General features: G+C 39.7%; 3 protein-coding genes across 5 annotated transcripts; 1 reads left to right on the forward strand and 2 right to left on the reverse strand.

Annotated features, from left to right (window-relative positions):
• Positions 1-2,836: 2,836 nt before the first annotated feature.
• On the reverse strand, positions 2,837-24,389 carry LOC6557035 (GTP-binding protein Rhes). Of its 3 annotated transcripts, none has more exons than XM_032742872.2 (5): positions 24,344-24,389; positions 5,486-6,348; positions 5,121-5,314; positions 4,571-4,754; positions 2,837-4,498 (listed from the first exon to the last, which is right to left on the reverse strand). In XM_032742872.2, the coding sequence occupies exons 2-5, from the start codon at positions 5,944-5,946 to the stop codon at positions 4,084-4,086; spliced, it is 1,254 nt and encodes a 417-aa protein (XP_032598763.1). In that variant the 5' UTR covers positions 5,947-6,348; positions 24,344-24,389; the 3' UTR covers positions 2,837-4,083. The 3 variants fall into 3 exon arrangements, with proteins under 3 accessions (XP_032598763.1, XP_032598764.1, XP_001983782.1); XM_032742873.1 differs by lacking the exon at positions 24,344-24,389 and adding an exon at positions 20,255-20,424; XM_001983746.2 differs by lacking the exon at positions 24,344-24,389 and adding an exon at positions 20,123-20,424.
• Positions 10,008-11,406, forward strand: LOC6557404. Its single transcript, XM_001983745.2, has 3 exons — positions 10,008-10,663; positions 10,900-11,058; positions 11,145-11,406. Exons 1-3 carry the CDS (start codon positions 10,360-10,362, stop codon positions 11,360-11,362), a joined length of 681 nt encoding a protein of 226 aa, XP_001983781.1. The 5' UTR covers positions 10,008-10,359; the 3' UTR covers positions 11,363-11,406.
• On the reverse strand, positions 11,446-12,454 carry LOC116806468. Its single transcript, XM_032742874.2, has 4 exons — positions 12,272-12,454; positions 11,943-12,213; positions 11,728-11,877; positions 11,446-11,577 (listed from the first exon to the last, which is right to left on the reverse strand). The coding sequence occupies exons 1-4, from the start codon at positions 12,418-12,420 to the stop codon at positions 11,446-11,448; spliced, it is 702 nt and encodes a 233-aa protein (XP_032598765.1). The 5' UTR covers positions 12,421-12,454.
• Positions 24,390-24,482: the final 93 nt, after the last annotated feature.

The raw sequence follows: 24,482 nt of genomic DNA on the forward strand, positions 1-24,482 counted from the left end.
ACATGCATTCAAGCTTACAAACAATACATGCACAGTGTCAGTGAGCCGTCAACATTTCAACATGTCATGCGAGCAAACACATTCACTTACACACAACACACACACACACACACACACACACAGACACAAATCCGCACACACATATACTGATATAACCTGGAGTGCATGCCACACATGGTGGCAACGGCGAAGACGTTACCGCTGGCCTACCTTCAATTTGTCGGGCTTCAGCGGGCATTCGATATCATGCTTTTTGTTGCATACTTTTGCAAGGGGAACAGCCGAGGGGCAACAGTAACGTATTATTTCACTTGCGTTTTGCGGAAATGCAACTGAAAACTTGCAATTTGTTTGACGTTTTGGTATTTTCGTATGAATTTATAATGCTTTGGACTTCAACACCTGCCTTTGGTATTACCATTTTGTTTGTTTGCCACGTTTTATGTTCTTGTCGTCGCTTTCAACTGTTGGCTCACAATGCAAAAGCGAATGCGAATGCGAACGTTGCCCGCTTCCGTTTCCATGTGTTGAGCTGAGTTAAGTTGAATTGAACTCGGCTATTTACCATGCGGTTTATTGCTATTTTAACGGAAAGTCCTAGCTGTACACACACACACACACACAACCAAACATGCATCATGGCGCCACTCACATGCGTATTTATGTTATGCCGCCGCAGTAACACAAAAAGGTAGCAACTTTTAATTGAAAAACTTGAGCACTTACAACTTGCCGGCAGCGGGAATAAGTCAGGGTTGGGGGTTGGCTGGGGGAGGCAGGTCGTGAACGCAGTAAAGGTTCACAGCTAGCGAAATATATATTGTATTTCCGCGCTACATACTACACCTACACACCCACACACACACACACACACGCACACTCATTGCTGCCTCCTCTATTAGCAATTGTAAGAGTAACATTAATGGAGAGCTACTGCTTTTTGGGGGCAGAGGGGCATGAGGCGCGTTGTCGCCGACATTACTCAAGTTGTTAGCAATGTTTACAAACACAATAAGCAAATACGCTGACGATAGCGACAACAACAAGTTATAGTATCAAAAGCAGCAGCTACAGCCGCACCAGCAGCAGCACAAGGAACGTGCGAACAACTGTAAGCGACTCCTCACCTGCACAGGTGTTGCAGACTTAGAGACGCCGCTGTTTCTGTTTACACAGAAAGTTTTGTTTTTTTTTTTTTCGTTTTGATGCGCGTGGGTTGGCGTTGACTTAGGCGAATAGTTATAGTCGGCACTGTCAGCTCAGAAACATGCTGTGGTAAGTAAGAAAAGGCTGCTAACGAAACGTGCGAAGAAGTTTTCTATTTTGTTGCTAAGACTTCCTATACAAATATTTACCTGCTGGTTAACTAAGCAGCAATACCAATTTAATTTCAAAACGCACTCCAAACAGAACTACCACAATTTAATAGTGCAAATCAATAAACTGAAAAAGTCTGTTATGATTATTATATCAAATGAATTTTTTGGTATCGGTTCAACCTTTTCTGTTTAATTTTTATCAAAAGTTGAGAGATAACCCGCAACCAATTTAAAAAAAAATGTTATCAGATGTCAAATTCTATTCATGATTGCAATCCAAATATCAATCAGATAAGATATACAAAAGTTATTTTATTTTAGAGCAGCGCGTATCAAATCAAAACTGTAAAGCTCTTAACTATCAGTCATTAGCTGAAATGGGTTGTCCATAAGCCAGGCAAACAAAATATTCAACAGCAGCAGCTGCATAATTTAAATTATGATTTGGCTGTCGTTGACTAAATCTATTTTGAGGGAGGCGTAATTGGCATTCGCTTAATGCACACAACCATATGCCAAATATGCTCAATGTTCGACCGATAACAACAACAACAGCAGTGATAACGCCACACATGCAAATTGCACCTCTCACGAAGCGCCAACCGCACTGATTATCGAGTGTCGACAATAACGCAGTCAGCAAAAACAACAAAAGCCAACCCAATCAGTAGCGGACTAGCGACACCAGCTAATGCCGAAAGCCACACGGCTCCAGCTTCAGTATATCATATAAGCCATAAGCCTATTAATAGCCCCCGTCTGCGATCAGACAAACAATTAAAATTGACGGCACTTTCAACAGTTCAGTATGTAGCCACTCGCCTCCTCTCTGCTGGAAAGCCACTCATTGTTCAATTGGGCGTAAATGCAATGTTGTTGGTGTTGCTGCGCAGCACGGCCAGACCCTCTTTTGGCCACAGCGATTTGCCATCTCCCTGGGCATCACAATTAGTTTTGGCCGCGTTGCCGCTTCTGGCCAGCATTGTTATGCCTCTAATATATGGAAGCTTTTGGCAGAGCTGAGCAGCGACTTAAGCGACTTAGTTATAAATTTATTTATATGGATGCAGCAAGTGAATTGTTAACTGAATATGATATGATATTGTTGCAAAAATATGTAAAAGTTCATATGTATTTTCCATAATTTAATATTATAAGAAGCTGTTAAAAAATTGTAACATTTTTAAACACTCGGTTTCCAAACCAAAAAAAAACGAAGCTTCAGTTAAGCTTGTATTACTATTTCCGGTTTTTGAAAAGTTTAAAAGCTTCGATACGCTTTAGCGAGCTTTTGAAGGGCATCTATAACAACATCCCTCAGCAACAAAATTGAAAGCTTTAGTTAAGTTTCCTTCCATAAAAGCTTTAAATGTGAATAAAGCTTTCAACGCCCATTTGAACCTGAAATATTCTTGTAATTTCAGAAATTTTATTTGATCATAATAAACAATGCAAATCCAAAGCATTAAAATGTAAATTTTATACTTAACAAATTCAAATATGTTTCGAGCCGGTTGCCCATTAATTGTTAAAGTTTGTTATTTTTTAATAAAAAATTAACCCCAAATCGATTCGTAAGTCCCATTCATGAAAATTGTAAATATTTGCACTTCTTGGAATAATGCGATAATCGCGTCGAAATTTTAAATAACTTTATGTTAACGCCTTTTGATCAGTTTAAATATTAGTATATATATTAGGCATATAAGTATTGGTATATGTTTTGTATATATTTAGTAATGTTAATTTGGTCTTTGGTTCATATGCAAATTGTTTAATTCCTTTACCCATAATACTTTAGTTAAATATTTAAGTTAAACTCGCGAAAATTGTTGCTGTTGCTTAGGTTAAATTGAAACTCGAATTTACTACACATAAATTCGGTTTAACACTATATGTATGTATAAATGATGTATGTGTTTCTAGTATATAATATATATACTCATATGTTATCTTTGTATATGTTTAGTTTTTAGAATAGATTAGCTTGAACTATTTCTCATTTGCCTAAGGTTCGGTTTGTCGGTGTACAAGTTTTACAATAGTGTTTTTTATTGGACCAGAGTTGTAGTTTTTCGGTATCGGTGATTTTCTGCTGATATGCAAGTTGGAAGTTGGATATTTTCGGTGTGGAAAGTGTGTTAAGTGTGCGCCTGAACAGAATGTGATAACATCAACAACAATCAACAATAACAATTAAATTAGCTATGAGCTATTCACATCTTCTCCATTTGTTCTAAATATATATAAACCGAGTCGAATAACAAATACCAATTCCAAGTACTTTCTAACATTATTGTCGCCTGCATATTTGGTTTAGGTGCGTCAATTAAATAAATATGTGACCTTCAAAAAAATATACAAATTTAAAGAGTTTTTGTTTGCAGAATAGTAAATTAGCTTTTGGTCTGTTTAGAGTAGTATTTAGTAGGCCTGGAAACTGGGTGGAAACTGTGATTAATTGTGCATAATATGTATTCTATACTTAACTTGTTTGCCTTGCCAATAGTTTAATAACAATGCGAAAAATGCAAAATGCATATATGTATAATATAATTTGCTTGCCTAAGCCACATACATGTACCCCTACCTATTAATGTATAAGTATGTGCTCAAGTATTTACATTACATAACGAAATCACACAAACGCTGCGTTTAAAATTAAGATCTCTCTTTCTATTTCTTTCTCTCTCTCTCTCTCTATCTCTCTCCTGGCCTTCTCACTACTATCACATGGACGCCAAGAGTCTGTCCGGAAAGCGTTTCACATAAGGACGCAGCGATTCCAGCGGGATGTATTTCTCACCCCCTCGCCACCCTCATTCAATGCCATCGTCTTGGAGCGCATCAGGTTGAGATCGGTACGGATGCTAGGACGTCTCGCATTCGGAGTGACAACGCCGCAGGCATCGCTGAAGCGACGCTTGATGGACAGCGCATTCTTTTTGGCGCCACCGGAGCCGACAGAACCATGCGGTGGCAGTGGCGAGGGTGCCCCAAAGACAGACACGAGACGTCGATGCTGATTGGGTGTCATCTCCAGCGGAAGATTGGATACGGTGAACAGTGCATGGAAGAGATCATCGATACGATAATTCTGCCTTGCCGAGCATTCCACGAAAGTGCAGCAATTATCCTGACCAGCTATATAACCCATAACCTCATCCAGCTGCACGGTTCTGTTCAAAAATATCCATTTATTAAAGACGATTCTGATAATACAATGCAACAAATATTAAAATGTAACTCACTTGAATTCACGATCACATTTATTTCCGGCTAAGATCATTGGTATTTTCGGTAAGCTCTTCTTTTTGAAACCTGAGCCAGGATTGAGCGCCGCCCACTTGGTCTCCAGTATATTCTCTCGCAGACGCACCACCTCCTCAAAGGATTCGCGCGAATCCATGCTAAATACCAATATAAACAGATCGCCTGCAATGTAAGTCGAAGATAGCGAATGAAATATTTAACAATACTTGATTAACTTAATGTAAATTTATTGCCTTGTTATTGGGTCCTTTTCCCACACACATGGGGACTATCGAAATCCCGCTGTGCAAGTGTATGTATGTGTGTGTGTGTGTGTAGCAATAACTGACTACGGCAGACTGTGCAGCTGTGGCTGATTCTTATGATAATTTATAGCACATTAAATAGCGCCAGACACTCGGCAGCTTAAGTGATGAAACGTGCATTTGATATGATTGCGGCGATTGACATACACACACACACACTCACACACACACACACACACACACACACACACACAAACACACACACTTATGACTTGCGACTTACCCGTTAGAAATGACAAACGACGCATTGCGGGAAACGGATGATAGCCAGAAGTATCCAAAATATCCAATTGAAAGACCTCATTTCGTATGCGATACAATTTACGATGGAACTCCTCAATAGTTGGCGTATATGCCTCCTCAAACCGATTGCCCAAGAAACGTGCCACAATCGATGATTTTCCGGCACGTGATGAACTGTACAAAAGAGGACAAAGTCAGCAGAGTAGCAGTTTTGATTAGAATCAGTAATTGTTACGGTTATAAAACAAATTATACAAATTCCAATAAAACAGTACGTTTTTAATTAAATTCAAAAATTCCTTAACACTAATGTTCTTCTTTTTTTTTGGTTTCTCTGTTATTTACCCGAGCATTACAAGTCTATAGCAATTCTTCGCCGAGGGCAGGCTATCATCGCATAGTGAGAGTCCTGCCCCCGGACCGTAGATAAAATCATCGGCCTGCTCGATGGCATCCAGATTAGAGTGGTGCTCCAGCATGTGTGCTTGATGCAGCTCAGCAGTGGTCACAATACGGCTACTGGTTACGCCACCATTGTGGCTGCCACTTGGCGTATCATCCAGGAAGGTAACCACATGAGCTGCCTGTGGTGGTTCATCGGTGGGCGTTGATCGGCTTGCGTTTGGCTGCTGATTGCTATTGGCCTTGTTTCGTGCTCTATTGATGCTATTACTGTTGCTATTGCTGGTGTTGTTGGGCGGTGGGGGTATCGGTGGCGTTGACGTTAGTCCGGACTCGTTTAGTGCAACATCAACGTAGTTGTTGTTGTTGCTGCGGGCACAAAACCAATTTTTGCAACGATACATTTTGTCTCTGTCATTTCCGCCACTTTAATGGTCAACTTCCTGTCCCACACTCTCCACACGCACACGCACACGCAAACGCACCCTCTTATTAAGCATACGCAGTGTATACAATGGGGTCAGTTTGTCGTTCTGCTTCCACCGTGTCCACCCTGCACTTGATTACTTGTTTTGCAGCCACAAATTTCGTTTCAGCTTCCGCTTCTCTCCTGTTGCGCTCCTCTCAGTCAGTTTCTATATGCGATCTGCATTTGCAATCTGTCAACTTTATGGTTGTCGCAGCTTGTCGTCATTTGCATTTATATATACATCTAGATTATAGAACCTTTCAATAATAGAACTTTTGCTGCCAGCCTGAAGCTGCTTTGGCCACTCCTGCTGTTATCCTACTTTATCCTTGTTTATCTGCAAGATAGAATATGCATACATTTTACTCGACAACTCGTGAATATAACAAAGTAAGAGTGCTTCCGTTGAGTGTGCTCGATGGTGACACACTCTGCAAACAGTCAAAATATATACTTTTCTATAGAGGGCAGATGTAAATTTAATTCATGTCTTGCTTTGATAGTCACTGAAATAAACAAACTTTAGAGACCCGGAAATGTGTCCTTCTGATCCAATGTATTAGGCTATTTGACCAACTTTACGATACCCTTTTCAGCCATTCATTAATGGCTGCAGGATATAAAAACGTTACGCGAAGTGCATAAAGAACAGCCAAGAGTTGAGCTGACTTACATTGGGACTATAGGAAGATAGGTGCCAGTGTCAGGGTCGTTGCATGGAAAATGACCATTCCGGGCGAGTAAGCCACATAAAAATGGCGCATACAAATTTCAAATTGACTGCACTGTGCTGTCGTCCATTAAAATGGCTCTCAACTAAGGACCATTTGGCTTACATAATGACCATCTTGCACCAAATCTAATTAACTTTGTTTCAGCTCGCTACGTGTTCGGGGTACAATACAAGTAGCAACACCCTGTCTCGTCCCACATTTTGATGCCACTTCAAAATGCAGGCAGTGAACGGTATCAAACCGCTTTGTTCCGGCCCGTAATCGAGTGCAGCAAGTGCTCAGCTAGAATTTCGCCACTCGAGCAATGTTAAATGCCAGCAACGCTGTTGAGATTAATTCGTTTGGAAAATATGCAAGAAACCACAAATTCGCTACATAATAACTAAGTTGGTTTGGTTTGGTTGTAATGCACACTAACTCGGTCGCCCCAACGACCTTGCCGACAACAACCCTTTCCTCCCACACAACCACCCACACCCCATTGTTGCCAGTCGGGCAGCCAGGCAGCCGTTAGCGTTGAGAACAAAAAGCCATTTAGAGAAGCACTATTTGAAATCGTATCATAATTGAATTTCAGTTTTTTGGCCCGGCTCGGAGCCATTCTCATGTGTTTTGTAAGAAAACACGCAAATTACTTTGACTAACAGGAACGGAAACGCCCCGAGACAATGATGATATTTGAAGGCAAACTCGCACAAAAGCCAAGAAACACAGCAAATGTGCGAAGAACACACAAACAACTGTTGATGAATGGGCGGGTGAAAATGCCAAAAAAAAAAATAACCTTGGTCGGAAAAGAATCATTGGATATGCATTGGATATTTCGTGCAAAGCCAAAAATGAATAGTTTAAAGCTAATAATAGTTGTTTGATCATATTATTTTTCTTTCAGTTTCATTACAGCTAAAGATCTATTTTCAATTAATTTTAAATTTAGGTACACATGTTTCTCTTGCTGTTTGTGGTCTGGACTTTATCTACTCAAGTTTTCAATAACATTTGATTTCACATTTGCAAACATACATTTCAAAAAGTGTTTTTTTTTTCTTTCACAGGGCATACAAAAACAATCAACTGAATGATAGTGCACATTTAGCTTTGCACCTTGTCAGAAGCTTGTAAGAGGATTCTAGTATCATCTCACATACATATATCGAAAGCTTAAATTAAATGCAGATAGGAAGACCCTTGGAAATATATAGTATGTGTACATATATAAATACATGTGAGCATAAACCCAATGCATTAGTCAAGTTGCGAATCCCAAATAACGATTGATGTCTTCTGTGTGTGCACACAAATTATTCAAAGTTCCCAATGGCACTTAGTATCGTAGCTCCCCTTCAATTGCGGCCGACGTCCATGGTCATGCCTCATGCCTCATGCCACATGCCACATGCTCGAAAATGTGCTGAACAATTTCTCATATTCGTTTACAGTACGTGCATATAAATGCGCAAGGTGTTCCAGCCAGCCAGCCAGCCCCACCCAGCAAGTAGATTGAGTGGCAAACCACGACTCCGATATAAACTTGCCACAAGATGTCGAGCTATAGCAAATGCAATCGACACCTAATCTGGCCCGCACATCTGCGTTTTATGTGTCTCGAGCATGGCGAGAAGAGTACAGACATTTTGAGTGAGGTGAGAGCCAGCAAAGATAGCCAAATATATTTGAAAACAACATGTTTGCGGTTTAAAGCTCAACAGATAAGCCCCGAGCTGCTGAGACAGAGAATTCACGCTCTGAGACCGCAAACACGCAGACAGCGTCAATTATTGCTTTACCAAAAGCTAAGGCGAGAGTGCTAAACTCAAGAGAGATAATCGATCGTTGAGTATTTGAGCACATTTTCCGGCGTTATTGGCCAGTATCAGCCTTGCAATTTTACTCATTCATTAAAGTACAGCTGAAATTAAATTTCTAAGCATTTCATCTTAAGATTTTAAGTATATTCAATACCGAATCAACATATCTAAATATGAATACATCACTCTTTTAGATCTATTATTTACTAGTCTGCATTCAAGATGATTTTTAGTTGATATTCAATTTGTATCACAATAGATTTTAATTTATAAAAGAAATACTAAATTTCTGTTTTACTTATTCTGAAAGAGTCTTACATAATTCTTTTTCGACATTGAGTCAAACATTTCCGATGCAATTTTCTGTTTTTTACTAACTAGTACCTTGAGTACAACATTTCCTGTCTGTTTTTTTTCTGTGAGTCCTAACTGGTACCTCTGCATTTGTTGGGCCACAAATGGACCGCCAATTTAGTTGAGCGTTGGCAAGCGCAGAATTAGAACGCCAATTTCATTCAGTATCCGGGCAGGGTAGAGTACCAATATGTCAACGATAAATAGAGATGATACCCATATTGATGTGGAACATGTGACGTGCTCTGTGGTGTGCAAAGCTGCTTTTGTTCTTAGGAGTCTCCTAATAACCTGGTGGGGTCTAGTGAGTGGTAGACGTCGTAAGTTCAATTACAAGCAGAAACTTATTGCGTCCCCAGAAAAATCTCATTTTAGCATCAGGGTAAAATGCTTCCTTTGCAATGTATTGGTCTCGATGAGATAAGGTGTAACGATCATGTAATTATGCTCTTTTTGGCAGCGAAAGACTGACAACCATCACTGGCGTAAAACTTCCACCAGTCACTGTCCAAAGATAGATAGATACGCTGCTCAGCAGTTTATGGGAAACATAACTTTTAGTGATTGTAGCCGCGGGTGAGTAGCTAGTAAAAGTTAGCACAAGCAATACCAGAAAATCCGTGGAACAATGTCCAATATCCACGAATCCTCTGCTATCATGTGCATCACAGTCTGCAAGTGGCAAAGGGCAAGTGCAACTGTGGTTGAGGCATGTCAGTTCTTGTTCGTTGTTGTCTTGTTGGTGACAAGTGAAAATAGACCATTGTCATTAGAACAAAGTGTAGAAATAAGCCAAGTAGCCTTACGGGCGACTCCATGACGACATAGTCATCGTGAGCGTGCAAAAACTATGTCCGACCCAGCTTGACAATCATATGAAAACTTATGTCCAAGAAATACTTCAAAATAACACATGTGCTGATTAAAACTCAACAGATAAGCTCCGAGCTGGCGAGATAGTGAGAAAGCACGCTCTGAGACCGCAGACAAGCAGCCAGCATCAATTACCGAACTCAAGAGAGATTATAAATCGATGTGAGTAAAGCAAAATATTCAAGTATTTGAGAGCATTTTCAGGGGTTATCGGCTAGTATCAATCTAGTACGAGTATTATTACACTCAGGGAATAACGTTCTTAATACAAGTATAACCGAAAATGATTTGTAGCAATTTCATCCTAATGTATCTTAATGTATAATAAATGTTATAGTTATTCGTTACCGTATTCAAGCTGACTTTATTTTATACATGGATTTAAGTTCGTAAAATAAGAATTAAATATCTGACTTACTTATCATGAAACCGCTCGACTTTGAAAATGTTTCCATGATATTTTTCGACTGTGTGTGCATTTGTTGAGTCACAAATGGACCGTCAATTCAGTTGCGCGCTGACAAGCGTAGAATTAGAACGCCAATTTTATTGGCTCCCCGAGCATAGCAGTGCGCCAAAATGTCAACGACTCCGTTAAATAGTACTGCCTCTTACGTTGAGGTGGAACTATCTACGACTAACCAGCGGCAGCAGCAGCAGCAACACAATGAGGCATCATACGGAAAGTGTAGCCTTCGGAAGTTGCTGAGCACAGCTGGCATTATTGTTGCACTTGTGCTAATTGTGGTTGCCATTTACATGCACTTAAAACAAAATCATCATCTCGGGCGTCTGTATATCGATCTGACGGAGGCGGAGACGGAGGAGCACGATGTCAATGAGGTGACAGTTCCTTTTGAAGTGGTCAGCGCACCTGCCGTGGGTAAGTTATGTTACAAATAGGGACTTAAAAATGTTAACAGCGATTAAAATGTTGTACTGTGTTCACTTTGACGAAGCTGATCCCATTTGGAAAAACAATACATTTTTAATAACAGATTAGCTTCAACAGTAATACTTCATATGATTTTACAAACACAATTTTATATGTAATTCTCTTGTGACTTAACTCTTCAAACTTGTTCGATAGGCATATAACGACCCAATCGTTCATTTTAGCTGCACTGGGAACACCGCCACTCAGCGAGAATTGTCTGGAGTGCATTGCAGCGACAGCGACAGCCAATAATCCGGCAAAGTGCAATGGACATCCGTGCAGCATCTATCGCATTTACCGGCCATATTGGCAGGATGCAATGGGGAGAGTGGATGGGATTGGTAATATGACTCATTGACAAACTGCCACTGAGTGCACTTAACTGGCTTCGCTTGACCACTACTTATCCTACTCAACACCATTCCAGATTATGAAAGCTGCGTCTCAGAACCGAATTGTGCGACGGATACTGTGCGTGCATATCTAGCGTCCTTTGCGAGGGATTGTGATGGGGACGGACTGATACGGTGTCGGGATCACATAATGCTGCACCAATTGGGACCCACGGGCTGCATGGAGAAACCAATGCCGGCTACAAACCTATGGCGAATGTCCAAATGTCTGCAAGTGAAAGAGATTCAATAGAGACAAAGAGTGAGAGAGAGATGAATGTGCCCTCAAACAGCGTGTGTGAAACATGGCTTTTATTGATTGTTGCCGCGGGTGGGTTACCAGTAAAAGGTTAGCATAAACAATCCCAGAAAATCGTGGAACAATAACAACGCAGCAAACTTGTCATCCTGCAAACTGGCCCGCACTTCACCATTACCAACAATCGTCTGCACATGATACACAAGAATCTGCAAGTGGCAAATGTGGCGAGTGCAATTGTGGTCGTGGCATGTTAGTTGCGGTTTATTGTTGTATTGTTGTGTGTTGGGTGGTCATAAGTAAAAATAAAAAACAATTGTCATTAGAGGGAAGTGTAAAAATAAGCAAGCAAGCCTTACGGGCAACACCATGATGACAATGACTGCTGTGTAGACAAAATATACCCAACTTAGCTTGAGGATTATGTAAAAGGCGACAACATAGATGCTTAACATAAACACACAGAATTCCCACAGAAACAACACTGATGCATGCTTTGTGATGTCATACTGCAAAACAAGGATTCGTCACTTGAATGTTGTTTATATATATATATATATATATGACTACTTACACTCCAAAATAGGGCCAGTATCGTAGCTAAAATCATGAGTATCGAAACGCATACAAAGCTGATCAAGAGACGAACGCAATTAGTCTTCGCAGCCAGTAAGCCCATGGCCAACACCAGACTCTCGATTACAAACACGGTAATAAACAAACTTATGCAGGACAATAAGCGTATTTCGTTGCTTAAAGCAAATATCAACAATAGCAGCATGCTCACGAAGAACAACAATATCAGAGTTGGCTCATGCCGCTGAACCAGTTCCTCAGTCTTGGATCTGTAAATGTAGTATCACGAGATTTGTGCACAGAGAGCATAGGTAGATTTTAGATTACCCCGGCTGGACCAGAACTAATATCAACCATTGCATTAAGGCCAGCAGCTGAAAGATTATAAACTGGATAAAGGTACGATATGTGAAACGACGTCTGTCTTCAGCCCTCTCAAGATGGAGTGAGCTGAAATTGAAGCGCGTCTTAAACATTGCAACCGAAATTTAAAAGACGTATATTTGTTTTGACGTCGAAACTAAAAGAAAAGCTAGCTGAGATAAATCGATTAGATCTTGCCCAAAGTTTACACTAGGGAACCATTTTACGCCGAAAATTAGCGCAAAAACAGTTGTGACTCATACATAATTGAACTCTACAAACTTTTTAATCTTGCAACATCTCGCACAAATTCAACGTCGCAAGTGAGTAATAATTAAAAGTTTAAGCAGCACTTAAAACATTGAGGCGCCACCCAACAACAAATACAGCCCCAAGCCCAAAGTTTAAAAGTAACTTTTTAAACATACATATATACCACGTACTTGGACAGCACAACTTCTATACGATTCGCTTTGATTTAATTGGTAAATCATTAAATAGATTTTGAAATTTTGACTGTAGTCGAAGTTTTTGATGTGACCATTCGCAATAGCTAACATTCCTTCAAGTGTCAATATACCTTCAATCATTCAAGGGAAATTGTAATTAATGAAATAATCTAGACATCTTTCTGAATCGATAAGAAGCATCGCTCCGAGGTTTAACTCAAATGATTCTATTGTATTTATTTCGAAATCTAATAATGTTAAACGTCTTCGGTTACCATTATGTTATTTATATAAGTTCAGTGGCTTTGCCAATTCCTGTGAGAGCATTATTTATGAGACCACAGGGCAAATGCGTTATATTAATATCCAATGGAGATATTTTCCACATTTCAACTGTTATCAATTCAAGCGTGACCTTATCTCCACAAGTTTATTGACACGTAACCTTTACTGTGGTTTTTCGCATGCAATTTACATAAAATGCGCTGTTCGCGTTCATCTGTTTTGATTGCCGTAATCGTAATCATTCAATTGCATGACAAGTGTATATTACTTGATTCAATGAAATGCGCAAGTTCGGAGTACTAATGATGGTGATGGTTTTTGTCTGCACGCTCCTTGTTCGCATTCCACGTTTATTGAATACTAACGAATTAACTAATTGCAGATGTTTATCAAAAGTTGTTTGTTTTTTTCCTTTTATTATTTCTTTTTTTTTTTTTTGGTTTTTAGATAAATTTGAGTATTGCTTGATTGATGAATGGTCATTCCCTGCCGGCCAAGGACAAGGAATTTCGTTTAAAAGCAATTACGAACATGGTCTAAACTGTCCGGGTTTTTTTTTTTTGAGAGGTCCTTGTCAAAGGTGTTGGTCGACTGCAAATCCCACAGATTGACGTTAGGGAAAGCACGCACGCCGCTCAAATTGATTGCTTCATGGCAGCCATCGTAGCGTTGGTGTAAAATGAGTGGAAACTGGCCAAGTTACTGAAAGTATTTTTTGCGTTTCTTTTTGCGAGCTGCGCTCAATTTCGAGCTCACTTTTTTTACATGCATTGCAAAGTTGCAGCTGCTGTGAACTTTTACTGAATTTTACAGCATTTTGTGTACACTCGCCAGCAACAGAGCTCCTTTGGCCCCCTTTTGGTGATTCCGCCTCCTTGCTCATGCATTTTTAGCGTTTGCTTTTTGGCAATTTGTTTGCCGCATGTACGAGGGGGATAAAAATGCGGGCAATGAAATTGTAAAAAAAATACATAATACATTTGCCTGGCACACTAACTGGATTTACTATATGAAATTTACATGGAATTCGGTGCACACAAAGAGGCAAAAGGGTATCAGGCAAAGTCATTAAGATGCAAAAACATCTGACATTTTTCCGTAGTGAAGTGCTCAACAACTTGCACTCAGCATTAACCTATGGACGTATTTGAATTCAGATCATTATCTGTTATCTGTATTAAGCAATTCGATTGTCAACTTGCAGTACATTACATATTTGAAATCGCCAAAATAAATACCTGTTTACATTCCGAAGTTCACACTACGAAGAACAATTTTTAAATTATACATTTGACAATTTAATAATGCTGCTCTTCAAGAACTTACCCAGATTTTCCGGTTGTCAGTCTCTTTTCAAAACAATCTAGTAGTAATATTTATATTAATCATTATATTCTAATTAGGTTGCTGCATTGGCTAAATTGCTGTCAAGTAAAAAAAATTGAGGCATACCCCCAGGGGCCCACCGCAACTGAGAAAAATTGCTCTATCTCGACAATATCCGAGCCAATTATAGTTGGCAATGGTGTGTTAGAAACGCAAGATACTTATTAGTTGGATTGGCCGGGCACATGGCTGCTAAAGTTCGATGGTTACTTAAGGTTCAAAATGTATATCCTTTCGTAAGGTCAAAATCAATCTGTATTTCCCTTCAACTGTTACTATGATGATATGACAAAAACCTGTCTAAATCTATGATATACTAATATACATTTTAATTGAAAGCGCATATACCCTATTTGCTTCTTAGGGTATGAAAAGGGTTGACCACCCAGTGGCTGTCGTAGATCGTCGGCAATCAGCAAGCGTGCCACTTAATTAAGTGTACATCAGAGATTAGCCACAAAATGGGGCAAGACGCTCCCCAAAAAAGGGAACCCCGCTGGGCATAAATCCTGACTAGCGTCCGTAGCTTTTATGCGCATATTTAAATACGCATCGGCAATGAGACAGCAGCACGACAACAACTCAGCCATGTCAACTGGTAGCAAAGAGGACTTTAATGTCTCTGTTGTGGCCTGAAGCTGTATGTTCATAGCTGAGGCGCTTCATTAATTTTATAGTCGCTGCGGAAGCTGCTCCAAATAGATACAGATAGAGAGAGAGAGAGAGAGAGAGGGATTCTGAAAGGGATGGAGCCGTGAAATCTGAGGTTTAGCAGCGTGCGCTTCGCGGTTGTTCTGAGTTGTTGGCTTGGGTTTAGCTTTGAAGTTGTTACATATCTTGAGCAAAAGTTTTGATTGTCTAGCCACGCACTAATACACACATATCCGACCAGAGCACACACATACCACACATGCCACACATACATGTGTGTGTGTGTGTGTGCTGCCAACTCAAGTGGTTAAACGTGAAACTTTTTTAATTAGAGTTGTGGTGGGCAGCGCATTGTGTAAACAATTTTTGTAATCTTGGGCGCATAGTTTGGTTGCCTTCTTTGGAGCAGGAGGCTCTTCGAGCTCCTCCTGCTGTGTGGGCTTCTTGACTGCTACCCGCTTGTTGGCTTTCTGTCACGGCATTTGCCTTCTTCATGGTGCAGCCAAGGCCAAGGCAAAGATCCGGCAAAAATGCCCATCAAATTGGCAACAGTGTCACCCCTCCACCCCCACGAAATCCCCCACCCCTCTGCTGCTATTTTCGTGCTAAATAAAATTCATGAGCCTTTGTAATAAAAACGTCACAGCGTCGCAGCGTCGAACACAAAAGACTCTCAGACAGCACAAGCAGAAGCAGAACAACCAAGTTAACAACAACAGCAGCAACAAGAGCAACAACAGCAACAACTACAATGGGCACTGAATGGAGCAGCTGTCACCACTTGGCAATGACAATGGCACCCTCGAGAGAGTGGAGCGCATAAATTCGAGACATCTTTTGTGCAGCGCCAACCAAATTTCACAACATTTTGCATTCATTTAATTTCGCTATTATCAAATATAAAAAGGCTTTGCGCTTGATTGAAGTTTCGGGGAATGCCTTTGGCCAGCGGCTCAATGTGTCTCAAAATTATGCAAAAACCTTAACGATACCCAGTCACAAGGAATAAATTAGCAATATGCAAAAAAAAAAAAAATATATATATATATATATATATATATATAAGAGGCTCAGGAGCTAAATTTTAATCAAATTTAATTTAAACGCTCAGTCTGCAAGTCTACATAAAAAGGAAGAGCCAAATGGGCTATGCTTTGTTTTGAGAATTTTATGATTGTGAGAATATTCCAAGTAGCTTTTACTACAAAATGGTACTAAATGCAAATGTAATTAGTCTTCAATGGTTATATTGTGATCGAGCTTTCATCGAATTGTAACTAAGTGGTAAGGCACTTTCGTTTAAGCATTTTTGAATTTCACTTATTGCAAGGATACGTGCAGACGATTCTCTTCGTTATATTCGAGTAGGAATGTTTTTCGCTCCATTCGTGGGCTGCCATCAGCGAGCGCCTGCAAATATCCGCAGGATGCGTTGGCTGTCAATGCGATTAAGACAACGCAATCAGCGAATGACGCTGAGGTCCCACAAAAAAAGCACAAATTTTCTCTTTTCGAGCAATTTTCGATGCCTTCGATGCTCAGACATCGTTTACAAAATACACAGATACAGTATACAGTATATACGCAATTTCAGTATAATGAATATATATCAAGAGAAAATCCATATCGTTACAAATCGCTTGCTTGTTTGCGTATCAATGAAGAAATAGCCTTTATTGCATACTTGCCCGAGTGAGTATTACGCACTCAGCACACACACACACACCCATACAAATACTTTCTCACGTTGTACACACACAAACAGATACACTCGCACCCAGAAATACGATGACAAACAATTTCCGTAGCTGCCGCCTTGAAGCTTCCGTTGTTACTGTGTTTTTCTTTTCTCTTTCTTCTTTTATTTTTATTTTTGGTCTATTTTGTGAGCTTTGGCCACTTTTTTGTATTTTGGTCAGGTCACATTTATGTTTATATTGTAGGAGTATACATTAATTATGGCTATTTACATGGCCGTCTGCCCCTGCCAATTATGTGCACGAAATGGCTTATTATTGGTCCATATATACATGCTTACATTTAGATATGGGTTCGCGTGGTAAAATCAGCTCGCCAAATGGCCCTCAAAGGCCAGTTTTATGTGGACCCTAAAAGCGCACCATCAAATCACCCCAATAAAAACAACAGCAGACCATAGTATTATTCGGCAACCAAAAGTGGGCCGTGTTTACACAGCAAAGAACAGTCTTAACATTTGTTTCCTATCATCCATTTATATAGTATCCTACTACTAGTCCTGAATGATGGATGTTATTATAATGTCGCTGACAAAACTTAACCTACATTCTATCTTGTCTACCCTCGCGGTTAACCACAGAAAGAGAGTCCGTAAGCTGCTTACAAATTAAAAACAATTTAATATCAATTTGAGTCAGCCGCATAAAAACACGGCCGAGTACAGCAGAATTGCGCTTTTCTGTCGTGCTTCTGCTTGTGTCACAACTACAAAAATTCATTTGGTAATTACACTAATTGCTTGCCGAGTCAACGACAAGGCAAGCATAAATATAATGTGATAATTTACTGGCTGCCATCTCTGTGCAGTCGCCCACTTTCGTGGCTGAAGTTGGAAAAACGCTGGCATATTCTAAGAACTAAAAAATTAGATTGTAGAGTAAGCAACGCTGACTATGCAAATGTTTTGTTAATCTTCATTGTTTTTACTTTTAGCCTTATAAACTAATGAATGAATAAAGCTTCCATAGTTACCATTAACAGCTTAAAAAAACAAAATAGCTGACGATAATTTTCCTGCTTTCAGTGGACTATATTTGTATGTCGAGTGCACATTCAAAATATATAAATCCGCCCCAATCTTAGTCTCCATCTAGTTTTCTATCATTCTTTTCAAATGGGCTTATCTTTGTTTATTTATTTAATTTATTTCTCATTATCATCACAAACTTTTCAGTTTTGTATACTAAAAACTTCTCTCTAACTGCCAAAATGTGACATGTGTCTTTCAGCTCAAGCTAAAAATGTTTTTAAAATTTAAGCTCAGTTTCTGCTTAAAAATCAGATCAGCCGTTTGCCAGCTTGCCACCTGCCTCAAGAGTGATGAAAAACAACAATCTCGCCAAGAGAAACCTTTGTTTCTTCATCTTAAATAGCGATAGGGACATGTAACCGTATCACAAAAGCCACTTTATAGTCTACAAGTCGCAGAGGCTTTTATTGTAGGCGACTGGCATTTTAAAGCTTTACCTTTTGGGTTAAGCCTACAAATATGTAACGCAATATGTAATCATTGGAATTGCCACGAAAATTCATAACAATGTACAAACAGACATAATACACTTCTCACCCAACAAACTTGCAACTGTAGTTGTATTTGTGTGTGTGTGATTGAGGGTGTGTGTGATGGGTTTATGTGTGTGTGTGTGTGCGTGGGTGTGGGTGTGTGCTTGCCCAAAAATCAAATGGTTTACGGCGGCAACACATGTTAAGAAATCAAAACAGACAGAAAAATAATTGGATAAGCATCAATGATCGACTGTTAGTCACCCTGTGCTGTGGGAATCATATAAACTCTCCTATTGTTCTTTGTTCATGTCTTTTATACTTAAGATAATAGCTTAATCTTAACAAATGAAACAGAGTGAGAGAACTTGATGCTAATCTGTAAGGTGTTGAGACATAAATTATTTATTATCTTGCGTAGTATTTCACCAAAGACGCCAACCTTCCATTGAGTTCTCAAGGACAGGGTATTTAAATAACGACAGCTGCCAAGCATCCACCACAACGAACCCTAAAATCATTTACCAAACATTTTGAGAATTGTTGAAAAGACTTTCCAAAAATGGCAACACACGCCCCCATACAGCAGAGGCGTACTTTTCTATATAAGGGTCCCCCAGTCTTTACTTTCCATTTTCCACTGTCTTCTCAACCGAAACTCAACCAAAATCGCTAAAGGATGTGTGAAAAGCGGCGAAAAGGCGTCCCAATCGCGTTGGTGGAAACAAAAGGATTGCTCTGGTGTTAAAGTTTAAGCTACGTATAAAATTACTTCGCGCGAATGCACAGCTGCTGTCGTTGATATTTCGGCAGTCTTTTTAATTCAGATTTCAGGGGGCTGTGATTTTGATTTGTGGTGCTACAAAATCAGAGGGTTTTCATTTCTACTTCAAAGCACTCACGCTCAACTCTCTCCCATATATTCAATTAGTCGAGAGACATGTAAAATGTTAGCTAATTTATTAATGGCTAATGTCAAAATTTTTGCTGCCTTCAAATGACATTGAAAAATTGTCCATGATATGTGTGGGCGGCTGGTGCTTAATGGGCTGGGCCCCCAACAAGTGGGAGCTGTGTGCCATAAAACAATTTAGATAAGCGAAGTGTGCAAGCAGGGCACAGGACGCTCCTAATACTCGAGCACATATTTACATACGAGAGAGCACAAACAAAATACTGTGCGAGTTTCACTTTTAGTCGTACTCTGTTTGCTTTGTAGCCAGATTTTGCAATGCATGCTCTTTTTTTCGTTATGTAGCAACTTAATCAGTTAAATTTTTTTACGCTTGACAAACTTGCTTCCTTTGGCGGTAGGGCCTACAGCTTTGTTTAAGGACCTGAGTGGGAGGTGCTCGGTGCTTAAACTCCAAGTGCTTCGATTAAAGCTCAACTATAAAAGTGTATAAATGTAAGAGACAAAAGCCACAGCGTTCTGCACTCAAGAGTTGGGCCGTTAAAAAAATTGAGTGTTTAAGTGGGGTAACCCAATGCTTTCGAGCTTTTTATAGGCCAAGTGGACGAGAGCTGGTCACGACATTCAACACGAGAAAAACAAAAAAAAAAACAAAAACAAAAAAAATAAATATTTGGTCATGTCCAATGCTGGTACATAGATAAAATGGGTGTGGTAGGGGCTGACCTGTGCCAGAGGCGACCAACAAATCAAATAATAAATAAAATAAAATAGTCCCAAATTGCATTAGGAACTGGCGAATGGAATAATGGCGCCTATCTGTCGATAACAATGTATTCCATTATGTGAAGCACACAAATTGCTGCTCACCTGGATGGTGGACATCAACCAAATTGCTTGTCCTGCGCAATTATAATGTGTTTCTTCTATTGCTGACACTTTATACATCACTAATGCACACACAAAAAGAACACACACACACAGTCACACACACACACTTACATTTTTATACACTCATATTTGCAAGCCATCAACATTTGGGCGAAAAACCCGTAAACAGCATTTAACGCACGAGGAGTCGTTGTCCTGTGGGCCGGTTGAATGAGCTTGTTTTGCTTTCCCGCAATACGTAATATTCTTTAAGTGTGCCGTCGCTTGAGATTTAAATTGCCGTAAATGGGCGTTGGAGTGTTCTAACCAGTAGCCCGACGCGTCCTTATCTGAAACGTATTGCAGCCATCGCAAGGAAATAACTATGAAATTCAATTGACGAGGATTTCGCGCAGGCGCACAACTTAACAGCGAGAGCGACTGTTAAGGACTTAGGAGCGGAAACAACATTAAGAGAACAAGGACAAGTTCGAGTTCGGGTTGAAGTTCGAGTTGCTTGACACATTTGCTGTGCTGTGTGAGTAAGTAAGTGTGTACATAAAGTGTCTTTGCGTGTGTGTGTGTGTCTAGCTTTGACATGAAGTTAAACAAACAAAACAAATGTCAAGCTGATTTTCCTTCAAGCTCACAAACATATAACGAAAAAGTTGTGAAATCAACAAGCGACTTGTTCGCTTCTTTCAACTTAAAGTCATAAAAATGTGACAAACGCACACACACATTCTAGAAATAGACAAACACTCAAGCACACCCACTCTCGTGTGTACACATAATTTAGAAATGTGTTTTTTCTGGCGCCTGAGTCGAGACATTTTGAATTTCTGTTGATTTTGAAATCATTTTGTATGATTATCAAATTATTTGTTGCTGCCATGAAGCTCAATTTGTTACTCTTCCACGCTGACAAGCTTAAAGATCCCAAGAGGGCAATTTAATGAAATGCTAAGACGTTAACAATTAAGAAAATACAGCGCCTACGTCGGGTCTAACTGCTAATGCTCGTATTCTCCTTGGTTTAGTTTAAATGTCCTGGCAGCCGTTGACTGCCTCCTGTGGTCTGCGGTTTCTTTGGCAATTTGGTGGCACTATGGTTTCACTCAATTGCCGCAAATCCCAGACTACGGTGTTAATATTAATATAAGTAACCAACTGTGAGACTACCCCACTGATATACCTTGATTAAAGCCTAAAAGGGTTACTTGTCATTAAGTAAGCCATCAGTTAAGAATCATGTGCTCCCAGGCATGGGTTAGGACTTTCCATAGATATAAGTTTGACAATATTCATTTCAAATTAGAATCGCGATGATATTTCGAATTTCATCTGAATTGCAATGGCTTACTGATAAGGCTCTGACTTTAAAAATAATAATACAGTTCAATTTGGAAACCAGATTTTCACAAGTTAATAATGATTTTCTCTAAAAATGCAATAAAAAACCAACACCTTTTTTGCTTAAGGATTTTCCAATGAATTGAATTGAAGTACTCTCTGAGAACACATATAGCTTGTATTTTTATGCACTATTTATACTCACTTGAGCATAAGTTCAAAGGCCATTTAGCACTCAAGCAAACGTTTAAGTGGAAGACAACGTTTATATTGCACCGTGCAGAAAATGGTTGGCTCAAGTATGGAGTGGGAGTGGCTACTTTAAGCCGGTACACTTGAATGCACGTGCAAAGAAGATATCGGAATTTTGCATGAGAGCAGAGAAAGCAGAATAGATAATCAGATTTTATATCAATAAGCAATAACCAGTCGAACAGCCATCAATGGCAATGAGTGATGAGGGCCAACATTCTTCGTTTGCGTGTGTTGTCTGCAGGCGTGTAAGAATACACAAACATAAACACAGATATCAATGACATGATGTGCATTGTTCGAGGATACAAAAGGGTGGAGGATAATAATACAAAGTCAGTCAATGAACGGCACCCGGCCATGATGAATGCAACTGTTTGCTATGAAAGCGTTGTATATTGTATAGCAACAGATATATATATATATATATTATATGTAACTGCAATAGTCCTGCACACAAACCAATAGCGAGCAAAATCAACACACACACACAGAACAAACATGATAAAAGGGAGGCAACAAACCTGACTATAGCATCACTTGACAATTGAAATGAAAACAGAAAACGCATGGGGCTAATGTAACGCTTAACATGTTAAATCTCTCCAAGGAATGACATACTGACAGCATGTCTGTCGCTCTCTTATAACTAACACGAATCACAGGGCGATGGCTATCATTCCATTTCAGTCAAGGCTCTATTAGCAAGAAGATCTCATTAGTAGGCAGAGAATTTAAAACGTTTTTATAATCAAATTAATTGCCTCGCTATAGCTGCTCACAAGTATTCATAATCCCCAACAATTTCTCATTAATTAAAAGCCAATAAATGTGAATATTATCAAGAGAGTGGAGACCTGAAGCGTCGTCGGATCGATGGGGTGTTGAGAAAATCCCCAACACGGCAGGTAAACAGTCGCCTACTTTATTAACTCTGGCTATGCGTGGGTAGCTTGACGAGCAATGAAAACTAATTAAATAACAATTTATTGCAAGAAACACTTGCAACCGCAACTTCAAGTCCGTCAATTAGTCAGGTATTCAGTCAGAAAGTTAGTACACTTAGATAAAATGTAACACAGATTATAGAAAATAGACAGACTTATTATGCACCTTAATTTCAGTTAATTTTAATAGTACTATAAAGATTTGTGCAAATTGCTTGAATATATTTTAAGCTTCTACATACCATTATTTTATTTGCTTTTCCCCAACATCTTTTAGCTGAGTGTAGGTGAGGACTAGGACATTAGCCAGACGCAATTAGATTTAATTAGTTGTCGCCGCAACGGTGCTTGACCAGAGCACACTTTCACTTTTGCCGCTGCTGATTCAGATGGATTGGAAGAACTCAGATTTAATGCTGACTGGCGTCGGATGCTGTTCGTGTCCCATCACCATTTACTAAATGGCCCGCTTACAGTCAAAATGCGGCAGGCTGTGTGCTTCAAATCAAGCGTGTCCTGAATGGCAGCCAAGTCACGGCTAACTGTCCCAAAAATGGACATCAAATATTTACATATAAGTACACGTATGTGGCAAGCTCCCAACTGTTGGCTTCTGCTGCTGTTGCTGCTGCTACCATATATCGATTAAATTGGCTGAGTGGCCTTAGGAAAAGTTAGCTGACCAGCAATACAATTTAAGGGCATTATTAGCTAGGGCAGTGAAGGAGCATTTTAACACTGTCTGTATTGCCATATTATATGGCATCTATATATCTATATATAGAATTATGTATATTACTTGACACGAAAGTTGCAGCAGAAACTTGGTCAGCCACAAAGGAGGGAATCGAGCGGAGATATGGAAATACCGCCCTCGGGCCATACACACTGCTTCAAGTTTGTGTGCTAGTGTATGTGTGTGTGTGTGTTTGAGTGTGTGTGTGAACCACAACATGTGTCGCCGGGCGTGAACAAAAGTGCTCTGAAAATCACATTACCAATATGCCAACGAACGACCCAACTTTGACTGCGGCATCAGCATTAGCATCAGGATGTGACCCCAATGCCCACCCTCTTGCCTTGCGGGTAATGCCTTAATGCGCCTAAACTTACTGTAAGTCAGCAGTGCTTTTAACTAATTTGCAACGTCGTCTCAACGCCTTAAGCCCAACCAAACCAAGCCAAGCCAGGTGTTAAGGATCCCAAAAGTAAAATCCAAACAATCGACTTTAAGTGGCCTTACGAATCGGACCGTAAATCGTAAATCGCAACCGCAATCATTTCAAGAATTTTAATGGAAATTTTTTAATAAACGATACCACATATGTACACTTATATGCACATGCTGGCGAATCCTCGAATGTACAACAACAACCACAACGGATAAGGACTTTAATTTATTTGGTGTAAGTAAAAAATGTATGCATACCCTTAATACATATATAACTTTCGTGCATGTGCATACTTTATGTTCTTTGTGGCAGGAGCTTTAAAAAAACGCGCGCCAATATATTGTAGCACTGAAATAATGCAATTTGTTTGTGAACTTTTTAATGTAGTTTTGCGCTCACACACACACAAACCAAGCACAACAGCAATACGCAGAAAAACGAAAGATATCCCAAGCAGGACGCATAGAGTAGCTTATCAAGCATGAATATTTACGTACTCCATTAGCACACAAAAGAACGACGTATTTTTTTTCTTTCTCGTTTTTAAACTAGCGACGAGGCGTCGCACTACAGCCACGAGTAGTCAACGGAAGGGAACTGAAAGCCCGAGGAGCGCCATGTTGTCCATTTAAATGG

This window comes from Drosophila grimshawi, unplaced genomic scaffold, assembly GCF_018153295.1.
Source record: "Drosophila grimshawi isolate 15287-2541.00 unplaced genomic scaffold, ASM1815329v1 contig_44, whole genome shotgun sequence".
In the NCBI taxonomy this organism is placed as follows: Eukaryota; Metazoa; Arthropoda; class Insecta; order Diptera; family Drosophilidae; genus Drosophila; species Drosophila grimshawi.